This window comes from Pleurodeles waltl, chromosome 9 (assembly GCF_031143425.1).
Source record: "Pleurodeles waltl isolate 20211129_DDA chromosome 9, aPleWal1.hap1.20221129, whole genome shotgun sequence".
NCBI lineage: Eukaryota > Metazoa > Chordata > Amphibia > Caudata > Salamandridae > Pleurodeles > Pleurodeles waltl.
This window is the reverse complement of record NC_090448.1, coordinates 314,653,664-314,680,209: the sequence shown is the minus strand read 5'-3', so window position 1 is coordinate 314,680,209 and position 26,546 is coordinate 314,653,664. Positions and strand designations below refer to the sequence as shown.

The following is a 26,546-nucleotide window of genomic DNA, read 5'->3' as shown; positions in this document are numbered from 1 at the left end:
GTGGCTGGAGGCAAAATGAACTTGCAAATGCTCAATAGATTTTCACATGAGCAAATCTACACATCGTATTTACCCACGCTAAAATACAGTTCACAAATATTTTATAGGGGTACGACATATACCATGGGTGCACTTTTGTGACTTTCTTTAAGAATTTGGGGCCACAAGTAGGTAGGTTCAGATTTGTGACCTGCAAATTGCAAGTCGCAAATCCGAATGTAGGATGGTGTCCTTGACACCATCTGTGATTCGCAAGGGCTTCGCAAATGCCCACATCATGAATAATCATGAGGTGGGTCGCAATTTGCGTCCCCCTCACGAATGGTGGCCTGCTGGAGACAGCAGACCACCATGTCTGTGACTGCTTTTCAATAAAGCAGTTTTTTTTTTTTTTTTTTTTTGTAATGCAGCCAGTTTTCCTTAAAGGAAAACGAGATGCATAACAAAAACGAAAAATGAAACGTTTTCGTTTCATTTTTTCAGAGCAGGCAGCGGTCCGCAGGACCACTGCCTGCTCTGAAAAAATGTTTACAGTGACATTCACAATAGGGAAGGGGTCACATGGGGATCCCTTCCCTTTTGCGAAAGTGTTATCGCCCATTTGAAATGGGTGCAAACTGCGATTGGTTTGCGCCCGCGTTCGCGGTCACAAAACAATCCTACATTGCACTGCGAGTTGCAATTAGGAAGGGAACACCCCTTACTAATTGCGAGTCGCAAACCCGTTTTGTGATTCGGTAACCAGGTTACTGAATCGCAAAACTGGGTTTGTGCATCGCAATGTGCTTTTTGCACGTCGCAAACAGCGAAAGTCGCTGTTTGCGACATGCAAAAAGCTACCTACATGTGGGTCTTGGTCCCTAATTAGGTCTGGTGTTAACAAAGACATTTTGTTTTTATTAAGCTTCTATTTCTCTCTCTTTCGGCTGGCTTTACTGTGAGTGATCGCATTCTGCTCTTCCACAAGGAGCATATTGCCACACAAAGTAGTTTTGTTCAGTGTCAGGAACTACAGTGGCAATCAGTGACGTAACGAAACTGGAGGGTGCCCCTTTGCAAAGAACATGGAGGAGCCCCCTCTCCACACTCACTCAGGGCAGGTGCTGTGCTGACGGGGCCCCCTGGAGGGCGGCTGCGGGGCCTTTGTTATGCCGCTGGTGGCAACGTGTGCTTTAAGAGTTCAAAAACTTTTTGGGGGGGGTTTGCCAATGTTTGTTACAATGTTGAGGGCCTGGTAGCTCCCACAACAATAAAGTGTTACAAAAGCCATGTCAAAACAAGACACGCATTGATGAAACTAAAAGACGTATAAAAGTATGTCAGATCAGTTGGCTTTGTCAGTGTTTGTTTATTTTCATGCTTCCCATAATCGTGTTAAAAATGGTTACACTGATTTTCCATTAGAAATATTTTTGGGAAATACTAGCATGCATCAACACATTTTACTAAATGACACTTCATTTGCATATAATCAGAGAGCATTCTGGGAGCATTATACTTAGCCTCTTAGTCTAAACTTTTCAAACATGTGTGTACACGTTTTTTTTTTTTTTGTACTGGAACCAACGTCAGTAGTGAAGTGTGACCTTAAAACATTTCTTTACAGCACGCACCCTAATAATGAAGGCTTTAAAATAATGAACCTTAAATACAAGTTCGAACAGCATTATCTTTTGGAAACACATTACCTCAACTGCAGAGAGTTCAACTCTCTGTAAACAGGCAGCCAAAGGGTTTGTGCTGCAGGGGGTTGGCCCTACTTGTCCCAAGGACAAAGTAAACATAAAAACTTGTTGCCCTTGACCCCAAACAAGATGTCCCGGGCGTTGGGCAATAGGAATTCCACATCCCTGAATTATTCAATTTGCACAAACACTGTGCATATGGGGGCCACTGCAAGGTTTTTTGCAGTCATGGGTATGGTGCTCCTGTCAATGTAGACACATACATTACTTCTAGGCACAATCCAGTGCCCTCCTCTGACAATGCTCCAGGTGGCCACCTAGGGTTACCTTGCTATAAGAGCTGCTTTATCTTTCAGTGGCATGCTCCTTGCTGTTGAGGGGGGCAGGCCAGGATCACACACAGGCCTTTTCTGCATCAGTTGGAGGGATGGAGTTTTAAATATTGCATGTGTCATTGTGAAATCAGTGGCTTGACCTATGACCTACCGTGCCTTGTTGTAAAGTACATGACTTCCATCTGGTCATCCTGCTATAGGACAGAGAACGATACGGGGGAAGAAGAAATCCCTGCTTTGCTAGTCAGAAGACTAGTTTGGTACCAAAATGCCCAATTCACGAAAAATGGTTTATGAGTGAGTATGACTGGACTCTGACTTAGAGTCTGGCAGAAATCCCGTCCACCTCATTACAAGCGCCATGGAATAGTTGAGACCGAAAGTAAAAATCCCAGACCTTGCTGTGGTTACGTGATTTATCTTTCAGTCAAAAAACAAGGGAGTTTCTTTGGAATATTTACCTGGCCATTGGGCGATATCGCCCTTCCTTCCTGATCCAACATCTTTTACGAATCCAAACCTATTGCAGGTCACAGCGAGAGAACGTAGCCAGTCATTTGTCAACAACAAATTATTGATTAGCATGTAGAGTTCAATACAATTACACCTTGTTGGGAACCTAGCAACTTTAATTAAGAAATTGATCCACTCTATGTCATCAGGGGTCTGTGCTCGGCAATCGTATCATGTTTATATTTGATTTTTTCAAAAGCATGCCCATAAAGTGAATTTTCCGGTTACCAATACTGGACATGTTGATTCTAAGGTGCAGATGACTGCAGTCTGTCGCTTTCAGTTGACCCTCGTGGAGGGTCTCACTCCATTTTCAGTCAAGAGGACCATTGAATGGTTGAAGATGAACCAGCCTTAAGGGTGCCATCCAGTGTAGAGAACAAGAGACAACTTTCTTTACTCAGGCCCCTCTGTAGCACCCGCCATTAACAGGCATCCCAGAATGCTGCTTAAATTAAACCTACACATCGGTTTTGGGATTTATAGTGATAATATTCACCGGATGGCCTCCATAATATTCTAGTAGACCCTGTGGTTCAAGTCAGCTCGTTTTCATTGTGTGGTTAATTAGTAAATCGTCGAAACTCACAAACTTTACAATATGCACAATACAACCATATCAAAAAGACAAGAGAGACAGATGCACTTATACGGTCTAAAAATAATTTTACTCATTCATTGCATATTCAATATTCATTAATAGAGACAAATTGATTAAATTATTTTACTTTGTTGCCTCAAGCTTTCCAAGCGTGGAGCATGAATTTTACAAATGTGCCTGTCAGTAAGGTTTCCCCTCTTAGGCATGTAGCTAAATTGCAAATCATTACTTATTTTATTGAATTCATCTTTCAGCAAGATTTGTTGTAGATTTGGCAATTCAACAGAAAGACAGGAAATATGAGCGTAATTCTCTATGCAATACTCTCACAAGGATTGGCAAAGTCAATACGTCTCACCTTTTGAACGTATTTGCTTTGCCAATTGGTTTTGACGGTGTTGTAATGCGCCAGGATGCTATGCAGCAGTGTCAAAAACAAAACGCAATGATAGTCACCTCATTCCGCTGTGGTGCGCTTGTGTTAGATTGCAAGTGCACAGCTATGGAATGATGCTGGAGAGATTTGCTTTACTAATTTTTATCCTTATTTTTTATTTTCTAAGCCAAGGGATTCGCACTCTCTTGGATCAGTAAATAAGAAATAATTTATATTTTGTAGTGCAAAAGAGCTAATTTAAACAAAACATTGACTGCAGGAATTGCAATGGTAATGGGGTGTGGGTGGTGGGAGGAAGGGGAAAAGCAGCACACCAATGGCGGGTGGAAAAGCACATGGTGAGGAGAACACCACAGGAGCACACAATTGAGCGTGAGCAACACACAGTCCAGGGTAGGGGAGATAAATGCACTCTCGTGCAACGAAAATAAAAAAGTAGCTCCCTAAAGTTAGCAGAAATACACAAGTAAAGAATTTATGCTCTAAGGGATTAACAAACACAAGACAAGCAAGGCAAGCCATCAAATAAGAATCGAGCACGTGAGATGGCGGGTGTTAAACCCACTGTATGATCTTGGGAATCTGACAATAGGTATTTTCTAACCAGACAGCTTGCACTGAATGGGACTCTCAGCTTAAAAATGACAGTTATCACTATAGACAGGAAAATGTCTTCCCCCCTGCTGTGAACTGCCCATTTGGAACCTGCTAAAGTGCAGACATACCTATTTACTGGGTGTTGTCATCACCATCCTTTGGCAGAGGTAATCCTGTAGTTTCCCTTATTTGTAAAAATCAGTTACCAGCATTGATTTTTTTTTATAGATTTGTGGTTAACTACGAACCTTTGATTTTAGTAAAATTAAATATCATATACATATTTATTGTATCTTTTAACCAGTCTTTGTCCAGCGGTCTGTTGTTGTGTCATTCACATGTTTCTTCTATTTACTGCATCCTAGAGTTATAGGTCAACCCACATTTGTAATTAGCTAACATCACTGTGAGTAATAACATTCTGCTATTCTGCAAGAAGCACATCTGCACACAAAGTAGTTCCCAAAGTGCCAGGGACTGCTAGGACAACATGTTATTTTTGAGACCTAAAGGTTGTTTTACTAGTAGCCAATTTGTTTTTTCTATTGCAGAGGGCCTGGAAACACCCCCAAAAATAAAGTCTTACGAAAATCACGACAAAGCAAAACAATCATTGACAAAGCCAAAATGCTTGCAGATCAATTGGCGTTGCCAATGCTTGTTTATTTGTACAACCATTATATCTCCAGCAAAAGACATCAGTTTTAATAGTCATTTTAAATTATTTTTACTTATAATAATAAAGGATATGATTCCCATGTTAGACCCATATCCAGTTCTGCTAGTTTCTGAGTCATATATTGTCCTCTGATTTAATATCAGAATATCAAAGTTTTCATATTAACCCACCAAAATATCATGCAAAAATATTGACTACCAGAACATTGCAAAGGTAAGTATATATGGGTAAGTATAGGTTTACCGTACCTACCTCCACGTTTATGTACCTTGACAATAGATATATTCTAGTTATGTAGGAGTTAATCATAGTAAATCTATTCTTTCCTAAATGTACTCAATGTCACAATATTCTGGTAGCCACAATTTGTGGCACAATGTTTTGGCAGATCTGTTTTTTGCATTTGATATTCTGACATACAATGGAACCCAAGTTACTTATTACCACTGCTCAATGTTAGAATGTAGCGTACCAAGTAACAACTTTAAGATATATGCTTTTAAAACGTCCTATCAAAAATGTTTGTAATTCACACTTTCTAAAGTATATATTATGGTCTTTCAGTTACTTTTATTTCAACACGTTACTTTGATATAAATGCAGATAAATGTTTGCATTTAAAACAATAAATAACAGTGTCCAGCAAAAAGTTATAAAAATGATATTTTCTTTGATCACTGGTGCACTGCCACATTGCAGTTTAAGCCACTGCTGTTTTTTAGACTGTGGCATCGAGGATCTGTCCGCTGTTGATCGTTACAAATTTGTTGTTTTCACCCTTTAGGAATCCGAGCCTATGAGGAGTTGGGTATGAGGGCCTTTGGTTTGCCTGGAAAACTAGCAGCTGCAATTGCGATCACACTGCAGAATATTGGGGGTAAGAAACGTTCATTAACAGAGAAACACATTAGAAATACTGGCTAATAGTGGTATCAGTGGTAAACACAGGCAAGATCAAAGCAAGCATGCACCCGTGGTGTGTGATAGCACTATCTGCCAGAGGAAGATCATAGTTTTGCAGTCCTTCAGCAGTAGCACGGACCTTCTTCAAGGAAATGTAATTGCTGGAGGGCTCTTCCGGAGGACAGTGCTCTAGGATGGTCACACTGCTGAAGTCCTAGAACACCAAGAAGGCACTGTTGGGAGAAGAAAGAAGTCCCAACCTATGGATGGTCTTCATTGAATAAATCTCTACATTAGATTTCTGACTTTGGCCTTATTACGACCTTGGCGGAGGGGATTACCGCCAAGGTCGTAATCAGTCCCTTTATTTCTTGTGGAGTGACCTCATCTACAGTGTTGTGTTGCCTGTATTACATGATGTTCACTAAATGCATCAAACCCCTCTCTTTTTTTTTACAGCTATGTCCAGCTACCTCTACATTGTGAAGTCAGAGCTGCCTCTTGTCATCCAGACCTTCCTAAATCTACAGGAGAAAACATCGTAAGTATTTGCAAACATCTAACACCCTAGTCCCACATCTGCATTTCTTTGTTGCTTTCTTTTAGTTAATGTCCCATATACTCTAATTCAGGTGCTTCAATGTCTGCTACTTTACTCAAGTCCCCTTGCTAGGAGTCCTCTGCAGACATAAGAGGCTGAAACCTTCTGAATATGCATAAAGAGGAACAAATATTCCCTCAGGAGAAGCTTAATATGCCTGTGCCTTTATGGCAAGAAAATTATGCAATTGGATCAATCTAAACAGATCTTTAATTACTGGAAACATTTTACTAAGCTTATCTAACCATGTAATAAGTGCTTCAAAAAAAGGTTGCAGTGAAAGTGATAGGTAACAATAGTGCAAAAGTGTGCTGGTGTATTTTTAAGAAAATAACATCCCAAAGGCATTGTTGACAATGTAGTTCAATTATTTACTCCCAAAGAGTCTTTATACAAGTACAAAATGTAAACGCCTGAAGAATTCGAGACAACAAGCTCATTCCATGACATTTCGTCCCACTCATCAGTTCATCGTGACAAAGGGAGAACAACCTACCTTTAACTGATGGTCTTACAGTTAAAAAACCTCTGAAGGTATACAGTGTGGTTCAGAAGGAATCTGCTACACAGGATCACTGAAAGGTCAAATAACTGAGTACCAATCAGTATGTGCTAGTGCATCAGCTACCAAATGCCGAAGAAGCAATGGAGCGGGACCGTTGCGACTGTAAGACTATTAGCTAAAGGAGGTTGCGCCCCCTTTGTCTTGATGAAGACCTATGAATGAACTGATAGGTGGATCAAAATGTCGATGATTGAGCTTGTTCACTGCTAATCCTTTGTGGTGTTTACATTTTATACTAATATCAGGAGTCTTTTGTAGTTTTTTTAAACGTATTTTTTATTATTTTCACATTTGCTCATTCCATACACAGACAGTAACATACTCCAGCAGACAAGGAGGGACTTGGGTCTAAGAAAAAGCAAGTGTACAATGGCATATTGTTCTAAAACACAAGTAGCTTATAGCAGTATTGAATGGTTACAATATTTATGGAGGTCGATATACTAGAAAATTATAAGGAAGCAGTGAGGCATCAATACCAAAAGGCATTTGTATATTGGTCGAATGTATGGGCATGATAATAAGGGCTGTTTCAGTGGGTAATGTCCGGCCCTGGGTCATCCATGGTCAGTAGGCGGTCTCTCAATGGTTGCCATATGTCCTTCGGGCAGGACATAGGTGGCTACAGGGATGCATTGCAGGGATGCATACGAATCAATAGTGGTATCACAATAGATAAGGCTTCTTAGTCACCATTTTGTTTGTTGTTTGGTGCTTTGGAGCTCCAGTGCAAGGCTATCTCCCACCTGGCCAACAGTAAGGCAATGGCCACAAATTGCTTCATAGGCTTAGCGATCTCATTGGTGTGACCCAGTAATGCCATTAGAGGGTCAGGTGAAAGGGGGGTGCCAAGCATTAAAGTTAGTTGATCAAACACATCTCCCCAGTACTCCACTATGACATTACAGGATCAGGACATATGAGCAAAGTCCGCAGAGGGTGCTTTACATTTGGGGCAAGCAAAAGAGTGTGTTGGATCTTGTTTGACAATAGCGTGAGGTGCTACATAGGCTCTACACAAAAATTTGTAATGTATTAGTTTATGGTAGTGACCGAAGGAAACTGAGCATGTTTAGGCACAGAACGCATATCACATCTGATCCGATATTAGATATCACAATTCTATCTCCCAAGGAGATTGAGACATGTGCGATATAGTTTGAATATCAGTCCAACTCCCATAGCTTCTATGATGATCAATGTAAGGAGCAGGAAATCCTCTGCTGTTAGTGGATACGAGGGTAGCAGGGTGCGTAATGCATTCAGGAGACGGCGTAATGTAACATGGTCCATGTAAGTGGCAAAGGCGAAACGTTCATCCTCCATCCGTGAAAACACATGGCCATCCGGAAAAAGATCACCTATCGTGCGGAGATTCAAAGTGGAAAGTGTGCATTTAACCAGTTGCTCATGAGTTAACGGAATCCTATGGTTATCTGCCAATGAGATCGCTGGAAACACAGCAGGCTGCACGCCAGCAGGTGGGCTAGTCTGCGCCACTCCCAGCTGGTCATGGAAAATGTTTGTAAGTCTGTTGGGTCCATAGGATGCCCAGACAGAAGCAGCTCATGCAGAGGTACTGGGGCACCTAAGTCCTATTCAAGAATGAGGTATGCCTGTGTTGAGGAAGATTAATAATGGGCCACATCGGAACTGCAGACCACTATGTAAGTGTTTCTCCAGCAAATGACGCACAAGGGAGTCCATAGCAATAAATAAAAGTAGAGGTGACGGGGGCAACCCGGCCTAGTACTTCTAGTGATGGAGAATGCAGATGTTAAGGTGACATTGATCCTGATCCGCGCAGTTGGAAGGGGATAAAGGACCATGATGAGGAAGGTGTATCCACACAGCATACGGAATTTGCGGAGGGTTGCTTCTAGGAAAGACCATTCCAGAGAGTCAAAGGCCTTCTCAGCATCTAAGAGGGCCACTGCAGCAGGAACAGTTGAAGCCACCCTGTGCAGAGCTGCGAAAACTGTGCGCAGGTTCCGAGATGTTGACCGGTGGGGGATGAAACCGGACTGGGTAGGAGAAATAATCTGGTCCATTAAAAGGGGCAAGTGGTTGGTGAAGAGTTTAGCCAGGATTTTATTATCAAAGTTTAATAGTGACAAAGGAAGGTATGATCCACACAAGTGGGGATCTTTATCTTGCTTTGGTAGCAATGTGATCAGCACCTCATGCACCGTAGGGAGGAGCACACAGTGATCAAGAGCCTCCTTCTACATGTCTAATATGTAGGGGGTAGTATATGCTTATAGGTCTCCAGAGTCCTTTATAGTTAATAGTTGCACTACATTGTTAACAATGCCTTTGGAATGAAGTTTTTCTTTAAAAAAAAAAAAAACACCAGATCACTTTTGCACAATTGTCACTTATCACTTTCACTGCACCAATTTTACTGGAGCACCTATTGCATTGTAGGTCAAACAAAATAGAGGGACAGGGAGAAATTGATGGTCCAGTGTACGCTCTCCCTAATGAGATGCACTTAACAAAAAAATATATACACTGTTCCAAAGAAGATAGTAGGAGGGAGGAGTCCTAATTATAGGAGCAAGAAACCTCACACACCCGAATGGGTGTCATGCTTCATCATCGGAATAGCTCCTCGTCAGGCTGGCGCTGCAATGCCTGACGGGCACCCTCCAAAGGGGGGGCTCTTTGCCGGAGATCTTTACTCGATAATGCCAAGGCCCTAATGGTGAGCTTGGAAGTGAGGAGAAAAAGAAAGAGAGTGAAAATAGTGAATAAAATTGGCTCAAAACCCCTCACCTAGGGATAACAATTTTATTCGACCACGGAGGGTCAAGACTAAAACTAATAAGGAGAGTGGAATGAGTGTAATGGTCAGACCACTCTCAACAACATATCCTGGAGAAAGGAACGTGTGGAATTACCAAGCCGTCCCTGAAACAAGGGTCAACATGTTTCTCATCTTTAATGGTCCAAATGTATCTAGCGACGCTTCATCAGGACCAGAATGGGGATATACTTCTCCTTCTATACAACTAGAAACACTGCTATACAGTAAGACTATCAGTAGACTATACTCCGGTCACTTACACTGCTTGTGTGTAGCTAGAACGTCCTATTCCTGTCGCCCCTCCCACTAGAGGAACAAGCTTCATGGGACAGCAGCGGCCCTATGGCCGGGCGTGAACTTATTTGTGATGCTCCGTTGCCGCAAAGAGGCACCTACCCCTGGCCGCGCTCCCGTATTATTATTATCTGTTTGTTAAGTGCACCTATTGCATTGTCTGTTTATCTTAGTAGAACTTTTACAGCAATTAAACATCTGTTTAGATTGATTCTGTTGCATAATGTTATTGTCATAGAAGCATAAGGATATTAGGCATCACCCATGGGGGTCTTTGTTTCTCTTTAAGCATTTATACCCAAGTTCCTAGGACTACCAGGTTGTCCTGTAATTACCTTTTTAAAACCTTCTGAACAGGCAACATCCTCTTCGTTGTAAAGGCTGTTTCCCTCTTCCCACATTTTATTCTCATCTGTCCTTCTAATGTTGCATAATCAGATCTATGAAACTATGGGGCAAGATGAAAAGTCATTTTCTTCATTCTAAAGCAGAAATAGAAAAGTTAAATGTGGCTTACAGGCTTTTGTGCTCCACAGGACAAAAGGACACTTTTTATTATGTTGACCTCACTGGTAGGCATGTTGACCTCACTGGTAGGCAGTAGGACCATCTCACCTACATTGACAGACATTCTTCTAATGCTGTCACAGTTACTGTTGGTTCCTTTCGCTCTGCTATAGGATATCCTGGCCATGGTTGTCACTGATGCCCCTGTATGTCCAGGATTCACTATTGCCCTGGGCAAAGAGACTGTGGAGAAGCACAGATCTTCCTGGCCTAGTGTGAACCCAGAGGGATTCTTCCAAAGGGACCACAGTATTTAATCCACTTTGCTATTTCTAAACATTCCTGGCAGCGGACTATAGCTAATAAATAAAATACAGTAGCAAAGGGCTCTGATTATGTAAAATCTTTACTCTCTTCTGTGAGAACGATTAAACTGAGGGGTTTCACTTTGTCTTCAAAGAAACACACATCACTCGAAAATCACCAGGCTCACTTGACAGAGTTCAATGATTTGTAAAGAACATGGGTGCCAATACGACTGGAATGTGGCCCAAAAAGATTGCCAGCGACTGAGGTTAATCGAAGCATTCCATCCATCACCTTGTTGTTGTTACAGTTAAACCCCTAAGTGTGACGGGCATGCCAGGCTGTGGGTTCTGTGGGCACTGTACCACATGACTCAAGCTACACCTTACCGGCACAATCCAAGTAGAGCGAAACCAGTCTGGGGTAGCTTGTGGTCCCTTCTAGAGGGGGCTTTGCCTGGCAGTTTGGGACGACTGTTCCCAAGAGGAGCAGGGCCAGTACTGATTTGCATAATGAGGGCCCTTTTCTAGAGTGGCATGGTGGGTGAAAAACAATGGACTGGAATGAGGCCCATAGCAAGTGCCAGTGACTGAGATTAATTCAAGTATTCCATCCATCACCTTGGTTTTGTTGGACTTCTACAGATAATAGCAATATATGTCTTTTACACTGGATAGTGTATTTTGGGTGGATCTGTCCCAATTAGATCCTTTGGACAAAGTATGAATCACACTTGGAGCTTTCACTGTATTGTACTGGAATTTACAGAAGAGGTTATACAATCTATCACCAATGCCAGCACTTTACATCTCTTAGTGGACAAAAGGGAAATGTCCCCTATTTTCCCATTAGAATAGCAGTGCAAGAACCTTTCTGCCAATCCTGCAAGGCTGGAGACCCATTGTCCTTAATAATAAAGCTCCATTATTATGGAATCTAGGTCATCCTATGGGGTTGGAAGCAACGTGTGGGATGCACGTGGTTGACCTCTATGCATTTAGAGATTTCCCTCTATTACCACTATCCAACTGTAACATGACAATGGTTGCTTGAGCCAGCAAACTGAGGCATCTAGGTACTTAACCACTTGGCAGTTGATCCACGAGGTGGTAAGAATTCCTAAGATGGCCAAAGCTATGGGTCTAACACAGGAACTATAACCTCCAATGAATTGCCATTCCTCCATAGTGGACCAAACATATAGCTGACTTATTGTTTCTCAATGGATTTCTTTACACTGTCTAGCTACCTGGATTCAGACCATCTGAAGTGATGGGACCAAGCACTTCACAAGGACTGTCCTTGGGGCTGAAGGAAGCCACCCACTCTCAGGATCATGGAGACTCTTCAGTCTTACCTAGGAGAGGAAATATGCTCTCTTCAAGGGTCACAGTCTAGGGTGTGCTGTAAGCTCCAGCTGGTTTGTCGGCAGACTTTCAGAGATTTCAGAATGGCTCAACCTGTGACTCACACTCTCCATAACGCTATACCAGGGAAAACCTCTCCTCCAACTGGCCAGTCATAGTCACCTCTCATGCACACTATCATCATGACCTGGCCTAAAGTCTCTCTTTCTTTGAGATGTGCCTTGCTTTACTGCTGCCTATGTGATCGAGAGAATGCACACACACACACACACACAAGGATGGTTTTGATCTAAGGTCTATGCCATTCTGTACACAGGACACGTGTGGTCAAACTAAATGCCTACATCAAACGTCTTTGGCAGTGCCAGTTTTGTGAGATGTAGAGAAGATAAGAGTTCAAAAATTAAAAAGGGTATTGAAACGTTGGAAAAATAGGAGGGAAGCTGAAGGCAATCCTCTCCTATGAAGCTACCTGGTTTTGTGCCTTTCATATAGGTGTCCCAAACCTTTTGTGGAACTCAACTGCACTCGTTGCAATATATCATTCAACAGGAGATGTTCCATTATACGAGCCTTGCATTAAATCACAGTGCACATCCATGCTTGAGCACTACTATGTAAAATTATATTGGGCCCTCAATAGGCTTCCCCTTGTTAGAACTGGCTATGGTCTTTGCAAATTTGAGAGAAAGGACTTCTTCTCTACCTAGAAATTGAACAGAATCCACCATGGAGTGTCTGCAGCTCTCGTGGAGAGAAGTGTCGTGTTTAGTGTTCCGCACCATCCTTGGTGGGCCACTGTCCATAAAGGCCAGATTCATCATCCACTATCAAGGTGGTTGTTCACCAGCCCACAATTACCAAACACCCATTTTAATCATTACTGTTTTGGTCACACCTGGGAAAGCCATCCGGTCCTGGCGAAATTCCTGCAGCTCTACCTATGCACCTAAGCCTCAACCTGTGGCATCACTAGTTTTTCACCAAACATATTTCTACCAATGGAACATATTTTTGACCTATGGCGTGCATTTGAATTTCTACCCATGGCAGCTTTGCAAGCGCACCTCAACCCAAGTATGTCGCACTCATAATATTTCACCTTGCCATCTACACGCAGCTCTTCCGGCGCCTCTGAAGCCTTACATTTAGCATCCCAGCTGGTTCACTACTGAGCAACCATTCACGTGTCTGCAATCCATCTCAACCCACTTCTTGTAAAAACTCTTTCCATTCTCATATTATAGTTTACATTTGGATCGGCAAATGGCCATCATTCCTGGCCTGCAACACCGCTTGCTATTCTAGTCGAGCCTCCCCTGAAATAGCTGTCAAAGCACATTAATCTATGCCTGCAACACTTTCTAAATATTCGTATTTCCCAACCTCTTCAGCTCTGTCAGTGCACCTTAATACCGATCCTTAATATCCTCTGCAATTTCACTAACGCATTTACGACAGTGGAGCCTATATCACAGGTCAGAGTTTCCCACTGCATATATTACCACATACAGCCCTGGCTACAGAGCAACACTGAGGTTAGAGAAGTGAATTGTTTCCTCCTGACTGACTGGACTGCACATGATTTTTTCTGTGTCTTACATTTCCATTTTAAAACAAAATTCTCCCGCTCGCTGTATGCTGTCTTTGCTTCTGACTCTAATCCAGGCCACGTCCCCTCCTTTCCCTCTGATGTTCTTCTCACAGCCCCCGAGGCTAACTTCAGACTGTAGGGACTTTGTCTGACATACAGGCAATAATGTTGACATTGGCTGCAAGGTCTGCTGTGGCCTGGATTGCAGCACAGCTCACACTCTTTTTAATTCCTCCTCAACACCCCGTACGAACATGAGAAACACCACAGAGATTCCCTTCGGGAGCTAGCTCTGGTCGTGTACGTGAGATTCTGCAGGTACCCTGAACTGAGCGATGACATTCCCCTGTGAGAATATCAGTAACGAGGAAATAGCTGACACTAACAACTCAAGCATGGTGAGTAGAACAACTCATCACAGATGTCATTTAATAATACTTTCATGTATGCAAACTTGGTGCCAAGCACTCTAGTCACTACAGTGAAAAAACAGCCCCCAAATTTAATGTTGCTTTACCAGCTAGATCAGTGCTTAATTTGTAAATAAAAACGTGCTGGTGTTCAAAGCCCTACTTTTAAACACACGGCTGCTGCAATTAAGTGTGCGAACATGGAATACTAAGGCAGCGTAATCCTAAAGCCATCTCGGGCCTCCTCAATCCATTTACAGCCACTCCCTGCCCTATCAGCTCACTCGTGAAGCTTTCTCCCATTGTGAGGCTTTTTTGTTTTTCTCTTCCTCTGTCTTTCCCATATGTGTCTTTTTTGCTTGCAGTAAATGCTTGAGGCAGAAAAATAAGTGCAGGCCCTCAAAAATAAGTGCTGGTGCTCCGCACCGGAATTAACAAGCACAAATTAAGCACTGAGCTAGATCTGAGTAATTTTTTCAAGATAATAAGACCATTTATGGCCATTACCTGCTCCAATGCTTTGGTCAAAATATGCAAGATAGTTGACATTTTCTTTTTGGAAAAAATAGCTAAATAAAAGGTAATGTTACAGCCTTTTGTAGCAGCCATGGCATCTTCCTGCTAGATCATTTATAAGGTTCTTGGTCTTCTCACTTCCTACTAGGCCTCAGATCTCTCGAAGTTTAAATCTGAAGCCCAGCAAGTTTTACCGCTGATGTCACCTGTTGTGTTGTAGAGTTGAGTTGAGTGTCATGAAGTGGCGTAAAGTGGCATAGAGCAGCGTGGAGTGAGTAAAATGGCATAGAGTGGTGTAGAGCAGAGTGTCAGAGTGGAGTGACATAGAATGGAGTGGAGTACAGTGAAGTGGCGTAGCATAGTGCAGAGTGGAATATAATGTCATAGAGTGGAGTGTCGTGGATTGGAGTAAATTTCAATGCTTTGGTCAAATTATGCACAGTACCTGTTAATTTTTGGAGAAGTAGCTAAAATTAAAGAAAATATTACTGCCTTGGGAAGCAGCCACAGCATCTTCCTGCCAGACCCAATTTACATACTTCCAGGACCTCCTTCTCACTCGGTAGTAGTACTCTGGACTGTATGAGTCTAAACTCAGCAGTTTGCTCGACTGACTACATTACTCATTGCCATTGGTAGTCCAAATCCGCAATGTGATTTTTCTGCAAGAAACACAGATTTTGTCGTTTTCTGCAGGTTTCATTGATCATTGCAGACTTTGAACATTTTGCAAATTTTCAACAAAATTGTGAAAATCTGAAAACTACCCCTACATTTTATTTTCTGATTGAAATATCACATAAAGAGGAGACTTGGACCTAGGAGGAGAAACTTCAGTGACAGCTATTAAAACAGACTTGTGAATCTGAAGGCAGTGGCTGAGATAAAATGTGGTGAACTCCCTGATGAGACACTGTTGTTTATTGATAAGCACGATCCAACCAGAGGTGGTGGAATGTAGACTGGCTAGCTCCTAAATGACCCTCACAACTTTCACTTAGGATCAGAACATAACAAGAGTGTAGAACAAGCATTGGCAAAGGAAATAGGTTGCACCAATGCAAGAGCTATTGGCTTTGTCAATGTGTTTTAGCTATGTTGTACACCAGCGCGGCTGCTGTTCAGCATGGCCAAAAGTTAGTGGCACAGAGGAGAGTGGTGCTGAGTGGAATCTCATAGAGTGGAGTGGAGTGTTGTGGAGTAGCATTGAGTGGAATGGTGTAGAGTGGAGTGTTGTGGAGAGTTGTAGAGTTGAGTGTTGTGCAGTGGAATAGAATGGAGTGGAGGGTCATGGAGAGTCATGGAGTAGAATGGAGTAGAATGGAGTAGAGTGGAGTGTAATGGAGTAGAATTGGCTGGACTATCGTGGAGTATCATGAAGTAGAGTGGAGTGGAGGAGCTTTGAATGGTGGAACGTAGAGTGGAGGACATAAAATGTAATAGAATGTTGTAGAGTGGAGTGGAGTAGTGTGTCATAGAGAGGAGTAAAGTAGAGTGAAGTGCATGAAATGGAGTAAAGTAGTGTGGAGTGGAATAGAGTGAGTTGCATAGAGTGGAGTGGCATAGAGTGTCATAGAAAGAAGTAGCGTAGAGTGGAGGGGCATAGAGAGGAGTGTCGTTGAGTGGTGCGGCATAGAGTGGAGCAGCATAGAATGAAGTAGAGTATTGTAGAGTTGAGTTGAGTGTCGTGAAGTGGCGTAAAGTGGCACAGAGTAATGTGGAGTAAGTAAAATTGCATAGAATGGTCTAGAGCAGAGTGTCAGAGTGGAGTGACATCGAATGGAGTGGAGTACAGTGAAGTGGCGTAGCATAGCGCAGAGTGGATTACAATGTCATAGAGTGAAGTGGAGTGTCATAGATTGGAGTAAAGTGACATGGAGTGTAGTAGAGTGGAGTGGCATAAAGTGTTGTTGAGTGGAGTTTTGTAGAGTTGCATGGAGTAGTGTACAGTGTTGTGGAGTCTCGTAATGTGTTGTGGAGTGGCGTAGAGAGGCATAGGGTGGAGTAGCATAGAGTGTCTTGGGGAGGAGTGTCATAGAATAGCCTAGAGTGGAGTGGTGTAAAGTGGTGTAGAGTGAGGTGGTCTAGAGTGTCATAGAGTCACATAGAATGAAGTGGTATAGAGTGTCATAGTGGTGTGGTGTAGAATGGAGTTCAGATGAGTAGAGAGAAATGGTGTAGAGTGTCATAGAGTGGAATGTTTTGGAGTGGCATAGAGTGGCATAGAGTTGAATGGAGTGGAGTACAGTGGAATGGCATGTCATAGAGGAGTGGTGTGGAGCGGTGTATAGTGGAGCAGCCTAGAGTGGAGTAAAGAGTAGTAGAGTAGTGCAGAGTGGCGTAGAGTGGCATAGAGGGGAGGATAGTGGCATAAACTGGCAGAGAGTAGAGCAGAGTAGAGGGCCATAGAGTAGAGTGATGGAGGGTAGAGTGGCGTAAAGTGGCATAGAGTGGTAAGGAGTGGCACCTTGTAGGGTGTCGTAGAGTGGCATGGTGTAGAGTGCTAGAGAGTGTTGAAGAGTGGAGTGGCATGGTGTAGAGTGAAGTGGAGTGGAGTAGAGTTGAGTGGAGTAGAGTAGAGTAGTGTGATTTATAGTGCTGTAGTGTGGAATGGATTGGCATGGAGTCGTGTGGAGTGACGTACAGCAGAGTGGTGTGGCGAACAGTGGTAAAGAGTGGAGGAACATTGAGTGGAGTAGAGTGGAGTGGAGTACAGTGTCGTACAGTGGAGTGGAAGAGTGGAGAATGCATGGTTGTACAGACAACACATTTTCAATTGGCATGACCATTAGATTTGCAGAAATACAGTTTTATTAATAAAATTATACAACACACAAATGATAATGCTACCATTACAGACAACACGTTTTCACTTCAAATGACCATTACATTTGTACAAACATACAGTTTTACTGTCAATGTTATACAGCACACAGACAATAATGAGTAGAGATGTCATCACTTAGTGTATTGATTTGTTTTGATCCTATTAAAAAAAAAAATTCACCACACTTCAGGAGCCCAAAAATCGTGCTTTCATAAGTGCTTTCCTAATTCTGATATATTTGAAACATTTCCACAGGTCATTTTCAGTTTTGTGTGCTGGAAAAAAGCCTTTATTTTCACCCCCCAGATTGTCACATAAATCCTCTCACTTTGAAATCAGAGAAAGAAAAGAAAACACCATGGTCCCACGGAAGACAGAGACTGTCATTTGACCTCTGTCTTTGGATGCACAGCAATTGTGAGAAGATAAGAACAAAATTTAAAGGCCTGTTCACAGAAAGCGACCACCTGTGTAAGAATACAAGGAGCAAGTCAGAGAGGTGGTAAATCGGCTATGCTCCACAGAAGGCACAAAGACATGCTGCACAGACTAAAACAAATAAAAGCAGCAAATAGGAAGCAAGCAAATGAGAGTTGCAAACCACAAAGGCAGTGAATGAGCTGAATGCATTCCTAGGTCAGCTTTCAGAATGTCCCATGAAGTCATTAGCAACCAGATAGCTGCACTGTCTGGTAGGCTTCAACCTAAAAAGGGCCCACAGAGAGTGTACATTAAAGATACACCACGCTCAGTGTTCAGAGCAGTTCAGCTTAATTTCAGGTTCTGCACAGAGGAGGACACCTGCATAGTAAGTCCTTTCAGGGAAGTCAGCCAACTCACTTAGCAACTTCTTGACTGCAGCAAGAGCATGTGTGCTGGTAGATGGACAGACGTGCAGGGCCTGACAAAAGGTGTGTGGGGGTGGAGATATCCTATCCAAGATCATAAATGCTCCGTTGGAGGAAGACTGGAACGTCAGATATTTACAGCCCCCAAATCCTAATTTTTAAAAACAAAATTGGCCTCATTTTTGTTTTAGCATCTGTTTCTAAAGTGTTGGAGATGGTGATGATCGATTCCAATTTCTTCAAAAGAATAGACAGGACATTATACCCATTTGTGTGCAGACATCACTCTAAGGTTTCAAAACAATCCACTTTCAAGATAAAAAAATGTCACTGTTCTTATTTGCTTGTCTTTGACATCAGCTATTGTCACCAAGTGATCCAATATTGGAATGATGCAAGGGTTAGTGATGCCACAAGCAAAAATGTTGTTTTACCTCTAGTGCGCCCCTTGCCCCCAAGCAGATGTGCGCTTATTTGCATCTCCCATCTGTAATACCACAACCTTTCTGGTCCTCTGGACATATCACCTCACATTGCATAGAGTACTTGCCCACGCTTTTTTTGGGGCAGCATTGTGGTGGATGTTTTCACGGAGTAGACCTTCCTGTTGTTGTTCTACGCTTTACACCAGCTAACCTAGGAATACTTTTCAATGTGTGTATCGTCAGGAATCAGGGGGCGCGGTCATAGCGAGTGGGTCAGTGGACCCCCTGCGATGAGAGTACCAGCTGCCGTCCCACACAGCAATCCAGAACATGTTTCCATGTGCTGGGAAGAATCTGATTGGAGGCCAGCAGTACAGAGTGTTCACGCCTAAGATGGGAAGCTACTTTGTGGAAGGGTTTCCAGCTCACTGTGTGAATTTGCCTTTTCACCCTGTTGCCGCCTGATGAGGCAATTAACCAGTGTGTCACACGGCAGCACTATGTTTATTGGCTGTCCTGTGACACAGTGGGCAAAGTTTGTTTTGATAAAGTGCTCAAAACTCCCTAGTAAGTCCCCCCGTGATTACTAATGGAACTGAGTAGTAAGTCCCAGCAGATGCTCTCACCAACCTCACCAAAAAACTTCACTCTATTGGAAAATAAGTCTGGGTGCTTTGTCAGGGTGTTACAAAATGGCAGACACGTCTAGCACCCGAAACTTTCACGTTCACTCCTCCGCAGGCTTCTCAAGAAGGCCCTAGTAATTTAAAGTCAGTTCACTCTTTCAAAAGACGTGCAGTGAGAGACGGGAGCAAAAATAGCAACCAATGACTAGAGGAGGGCAGCGACATGGAAAATTACTGCCGACCTTGGCAGGCTCCAATGCAGAGGGGGGCGCATTCAGCTGACTTATTCTACTGACAGATACTATCGACCCCCAATGCCCAGCCCGTCGCTGCTATCTGGCACCAGCTATTTCTGCTTTAGAGAATTCCCTTTAAGAGCCCATGTGCTCAGGTCTTTAACACAGGACTGCAGTCGTGTAACTTGTCACATTCCATGCATTTGCAATGGGGCGGGGCAAATTTGGATCACCAGTTACACTAACTGACCAGTGTAATACAGCATTTGTAACAATGAACTGTCCCTAAAATGCAGTTTTCCACTGGAAAATCGGTGCAAATAAAGGGCCTGATTTAGAGTTTGGCCGACCCGTTACTCCATCACAAATGTGACGGATATCCTGTCTGCAGTATTATGATTTCCATAAGATAAAATGGAATTTTGATACGGTGGATGGGATATCCGTCACGACTGTAATGCCGTAAACTCCCTCCCCCCAGCTACAAACTCTAAATCAGGCCCAAAATGTTTGCATTGGTCGAACTGTGGTGCAAAACTACCCTGCAGAAAAGCAAATTTATTTAGCCCTACCCGTGTAAAAGAAAACTGCTTAAACTTCACTACAGCACTGTCTATTTATTGCTAAAGGACTGCAGGAATATTAGCTTCCTGTGAGTAGAGCAGCACCACCAGTCTGTGAAAAGCTCTGGCACAGGAACCTTCCTGTACTTGAATGACCCTCATACGTGGGCAGCCCTTGTGCAAAACCACTTTTGGATAAGAAAACCCCTCATGCAAGACCATCTCTATAACAAGAGTATCCCTAGCTCAAGGTACACATGGCACAGATGAAGCTCTGAATTAGGCGGATCACTGGCACATGATGCAGCATTAGACCAGAAGCAAACACCACTAGCACTACTGCACCAATGCCACAAAACAGTTGGGCCCATATTTATACTTTTTTAGCGCCGCATTTGTGCCGCTTTTTGACGCAAAAGCGGCGCACACTTAAAAAAAACAATTGTTTTTTGTAAGTGAGCGCTGCTTTTGTTTAAAAAAATGACGCAAATGCAGCGCTAAAAAAGTATAAATATGGGCCTCAGCGCGCCAATGCCTCATGGTCAGTACTGGAACAAGATAACTACAGATGAAAGAGAACCATTGCTTCAAAAGTATCCCTGTCGTAAACTGTCTGACATAAGGAAAAAATTGGCACAAATGTATCACAACTGGCCTAAGATGAACCCTTCCACAATGAGCCCCATTGGTACAAAATCAGCTCACGTGTTTGGCATTCCCTTGTGCAGGGGCAGTGAAACTCAGGCTGGCTCCCATCAGTGCCTAGTCTTTAAAAAACAAAGTTTTTGGAGAGTGGTCTAAAATACAACAACGAGTAGATTGGTGCAAAACCATGTCTAACAAATGAGCACCCCTCATGCAGTAGAAACCCTGGCATAAGATCACTCTGGCTTAAGAGCAGCAATAATTAAATAGAGCAGTCCTGGCATACCTGTTTCACTGATGTATAAATACAATGACAGAAGCATTCCTGGCACATGGCTATCTGTAGCACACGTATGTAGCAGACCAAGCTCGTTAGAAGCCCCATTAGCCCAAGAAGAATCCTGGCACTTGAGCACCCTGCACATGAGCAAGGAGCAGCCCTGGAAGCAGAACAGTTCTAACCACTAGGTCATCTCTGGTACATGAATATTCCTGTCACAAGTGCTTCTCTGACAGACAACATAAGAGTGACCCAGGCAAAAGAAGATGCCATGCAGAGGTGTCCCATATCCACATGAGCAATGATAGCGCACAAGAATATTTAGCACATTCAGAGCAATGACCCAAGGTCAACCCTGGTGGTTGAGCAGCCTTAGGCACATGCACAATGCTAGAACATTTTAGCAGCACTACTGGTACTTGAACAGTCCTGGCATATCTGAACAATATGACTGATATGAGCAGCTCAGGCATATGTGAGCAGCATCACTGCTATATTGGTCTCAGACTTACCTGTTTGAGCACCAACTCTGGAAGGCTGGTAGACTGATGACCATGTGTACACCTCTTTCAATACGATAGGAGCCCTTCTTTTGAAATTTAATTTTCTTCTAAAGGAATGATGAATGGGAGGCAAGTCTCCTGGAATAGTATTTAAAATTAGTATTTTACCCGTATGTTAAATTTTATGTCAAGTTTTTCAGTCAGGCACAACAGAAGGGCAGATGTCTTCTTCTGTGGCATATATTTACCTATTGTGCACTTGCTGTTTCTGCAGGTCACGGCATATGTGTATTTCCTGATGCAGAGGAATAATTTTCTCTGGTAGTGTGGTAGGCCTTTAAATGTTGGATTCGGGTTCCCCTCTGAAATATGTTTTTTAGCTAATATGTATTAAAATGTGTGCACTAAAATTCACCATTAAATCATTTATATATATATATATATATATATATATATATATATAAATGTTCGATGGCATGTGTAGCTGCAGATACACATGCTGTGCACATCCCGCCATCTGGTGTTGGGCTCGGAGTGTTACAAGTTGTTTTTCTTCAAAGAAGTCTTTTCGAGTCACGAGATCGAGGGACTCCTCCCATTTCGGCTCCATTGCGCATGGGCGTTGACTCCATCTTAGATTTTTTTTTTTCCGCCATCGGGTTCGGACGTGTTCCTTTTCGCTCCGTGTTTCGCAGCGACTGATGCCACGAACAGATGTACACTGGGTAAGTGAAATTTTCCATATATATATATATATATGTATTTTTTTGTTTTATTTGTTCCCACTAAATAAAAACAAAGGGTACAGGGACATTTGCTCCAGCTTGGTGCACACACCCCTCCCCTTTTTTGGACGTTTTTGCCCTTAGGTGGGCTCCCGGGCCTATAATGTCTAGGGAAGGTGGACCCTACAGCCCCACCCCCATCCTTCCCGTTAAAATAAAACGGACCCTGGGAAATGGGGTGCACTGGGCCTAATAAGGTTCAGGGAGATGGAGCACTTGGCCGCCCTTCCCTTTGAAAAACATTAGGCCCTGGGATTCCCCAGGCCTAATGAGCTTAATGAGGCTTGGGGAGGGAGGGACCACATGTCCCTTTCCTGGCCATGAGCAACATGGTTTGGCTTTACCTACGGTAATAAAATGTTACTTTACGTTTAAAAAAACATAGAAATTCACTGAAAAAGAAACAAAGGTTAAAGTAACGCTATAGTTAGGTGTCATAAAAAGATCTATTTTTGTTTAAAAAACTACCTTAGAAATTCAGTGAAAAAAAAAAAGGTCAACGTTATGTTATAGTTAGGTGAGTATGAGAGTGACAACATTAAGGATTTGAACTAAACAACACCGGAGTTCACCTGTTATAGTTAGCATAGCTATCTATAACTTGTGCCCCTCCATGCACTGCTTACGAGCTTACATATTACCTAACACATGACATGTTCTGTGATATAATTTATGGCATCACTGATAACACCTCATGACATCTCAGAAGTCATCACTGATGACATCACTGATGATATCATCCAATGAGTGTGTTATGTTTTATAGTTTACATAGTGGCGGGTAACCATCATAATACTTTTCTATCTAGTTTTGTATAGCCTGGTTCCAGTTAATGGGTATAAGTGTTTAAAAGACACATGTGCTCCTAATGCATCATAGGTGTGTAGAGATACTGAACATTTTATAAATATTTGTATTGAACAGTAACTTTGTGTGCAGGTGACAGTTGATGATTTATGTTAATTTTGTGTAACCCAAGTTTTTGAGTACTGCAGAAAGAGTATCCAGCAGGGCAAAAATTCTAAGTGCTACATACTAAGTATTGTAAGCAGCCATAAGTTAGTAGACAGAAACATCTCAGCTTGACAATACATAGAAGACTGTGTGCACTAGGTATTAACCTATGTACATGTGCTTCTTTTCATTCAGAAGATGTGCTGTCTGTAAAGTTTTCACCACAGACTGAAAGCTGCAGGTAGTATGATCTTTAGTACCTTCAGACCTTGATTATTTTAAGTTAATATTTGCTCTTTGGACACATTTTGAATAGAGTGTACACTGTTCTTAGTAGATACTTTTTAATACTCTGTGGTGTATTAGTCATGAGAGTTTCAATGGCTGCAAATACTGTGATACAGAGTAAACTCTCTCCATAAAGTAAACAGTGTTAACAGTACACACTTTTCGACTTATATCCACTTAATTTTTAATGTAAGTTCAGTGACTCTTAGGGGTTTGATAGGGACAAAGGCCGTCCGTAGCAGGGCATTAGTTACATAACAGGGCTTCAGTATCTGGAGGAAATTGGTTTTCCCTGAACAGCTGTTTACAGATTGAACATGGTGCAAAGAATAGGTTGCCCTTTCATCTGTGGCTCATATGGACTCAGCTACCAGTGAAATGTATGGTATAGGGTCAATGTTGAACATAATACAAACGTGCTTTACCTATGGCAGTTGTATGTACAATAGCAGTAATGATGCTGAATATTAGTCAGAGCTATTGTCCACTTACTTTCATAGCTCTAATGCTATACCTGTTTATAGAGCAATGTGTACAAAAGAAGTTTGGATGATGTCATCAGTGATGTCATAAATGATGTTATAGAACATGTCATGAGTGATGTAATATGTAAGGTGATAACCAGTGAATGGCAGGGACGGAAGTTATTGTTAGGTCTGCTAACTATAGCTGGTGAATGTATACGTATTTTCTTTTGTAGTTCAAAACATTAAGGTTGTCACTGACATATTCACCTAACTATAACGTTACTTTAAACTTTGATTTTTGCTGTGAACTTCTAAGGTTTTTTAAAACTAAAAACAGATCTCTTTATCACACTGAACTATACCGTTACTTTAACCTTTGATTACCTCTTGCTAGAATTTCTCATTGCACTTGTACACTGACACTTTGGGCTGCTATCAAAAGCATTTATCTATGTTTGATTTTACTTTCCTGGTCCAGGCCCCCTCTCACCTCTTGGTTGCTTTGCAGGGACTGGTACATGAATGGGAACTACCTAGTTGTCATGGTGTCTGTCGCCATCATATTGCCACTTGCCCTTATGAAGCAGCTGGGTGAGTATTACTTCTGTGACAGTAAATATAAAGTGGTGGTGCAAGAGATGAGTCATTAAGAGTTTTAACCTTTCAATTTATGGACAAAATAGAAAGTAAAATGCAGTCTGGGAAGTGCTTGTGCTTCTCCGATAAAAGATAAAATAAGTCTGCCGCGCATAATTCACAAGAGACATAGGCCCATATTTATACTTTTTTGTGCCATATTTGATTCACTTTTTGATGCGAAAGCAGCTCAAACTTACAAAATACAATTATATTTTGTAAGTTTGTGCCACTTTTGCATCAAACAATGATGCACATGCGGCGCAAAAAAAAGTATAAATATGGGCCATATTGTCTAGAATGCGTGCAAACTATTTGCATGTGATAATACATTTTTGACACTTAGAAGCCAAATATGACCTTGTTTAAATGTGCCTTCAATATTTTTTATTGGTTTGAAGCAAAGAGGATTGTTGTTCGGTTTGTATCGTAAATCATTTTGCATCAGAATGAATAATATGTCTTATATGTCTGCTGAGAAGCTATGCTTGGTGCTCATCATATTTCCACCTCATTGAAGAGGTATTATAGAAAACTGAAAGGTTTTCATAGTCACTGGGGTGGTCCAGGTACATTCATAACTGTAGGCAAGTCCTGTTCTTCTGTGAGTTTCCATTGCAGTTATCATGAATTCATCTTTGATTTGAGCATTACAGATGGATACGAGAGGGTGCCAGAACCCCTTTCAGAGTGCCACTGGTCTCGCAGGAGCTACTGGGCCCAACACTGGGGTTTGAGGCCTTATAGTCTTGATGTCCTGGGGCCCGACCTACTAAAGATCCTGAGTAACTGGGCCAAGTACCCCTTCTGCACTTGACTCTCAGTGGTACCTGTGATTGAGCAGCCAATGATCCATCTGGGAGAGGGGGGGGGAGTTTAGATGCTTCTCAGCACATATGACTCATAACTCAACGTGCAAACAGTACGAACAATGAATCAATGTCAAATTGTTGCTTTTAGAAGAAAAAGAGGTATTTTATTTCTAACTTTACACATGCAAAGGAATAATGATATGCACACGCAATAACACAATCCCCTTGAGGTCGAAGCTCTAATAGTTGTTAGGTAAATCCATGTCCCACCCTGCTTCATGTAACACGTCCTGGGTTTTTCCCCATTCATATCCAGGGAATGCTCACTATTAGGCTGTACTCAAGAGATTCATTTTGACTCTTCAGTATTTAGTCAAGTGTCTATGGTGCTGCAGCACAATTAGCAACGAGTCCCCAGGGAGCAACTGCCACAGTTCACAGCTTACCCGCTCTCGCAGCATAGAAGAGTTGAGCAGTGCAGCGTGTGTTTTCTGCATGAGCACCCACGTGTCCTGTTCTGTTCAAAGAAGTTGAGCTGTTCATGGCCCATGCAGCAGCACCCAGCGGAGCAGGCTCTCTCTCCTGAGCAGCACTGCCGGAGTTCTCTCAGTTGTCGGACCAGCTCCCAGCTTGCAAAGACACAGTAAGTTATCTTTACCTATAAGGAGTGGGGGAATCCTTTCCTCAGCTTCCGACTGAACAGCAACGAGGATGCACTGTCATCCACCCCATCCTCTGCAGTCCTCAGTAGTCAGGCAGGGGCTGTTCCTGCCACATGTAGCCTCAGTCTCTCCTTCGAGTGGTGGCCTGAATCCCTCTGCAACATTTGTGCTTGCAGCCCCCAACACCCCCCCCCAGCATACAGAGCTGCTGAAATACTGGACAGTTTGAGTACAGGATTCTCAGGTACAAGCGCCCCAGTCAAGACAGTTACAAGTCGCAGCACTTCTCACTGTAGCCACTTTACTAGTG

At 42.5% G+C, this 26,546-nt stretch overlaps 1 protein-coding gene across 1 annotated transcript in view; it reads left to right on the top strand.

Moving 5' to 3' along the window:
* Positions 1-26,546, top strand: part of SLC38A3 (solute carrier family 38 member 3) — a 269,690-nt gene that overhangs the window by 187,646 nt on the left and 55,498 nt on the right. The window contains exons 6-8 of the mRNA XM_069206822.1: positions 5,592-5,684; positions 6,170-6,251; positions 24,635-24,717. Coding sequence (XP_069062923.1) covers positions 5,592-5,684; positions 6,170-6,251; positions 24,635-24,717 — 258 coding nt within the window. The remainder of the gene's footprint in view (positions 1-5,591; positions 5,685-6,169; positions 6,252-24,634; positions 24,718-26,546) is intronic.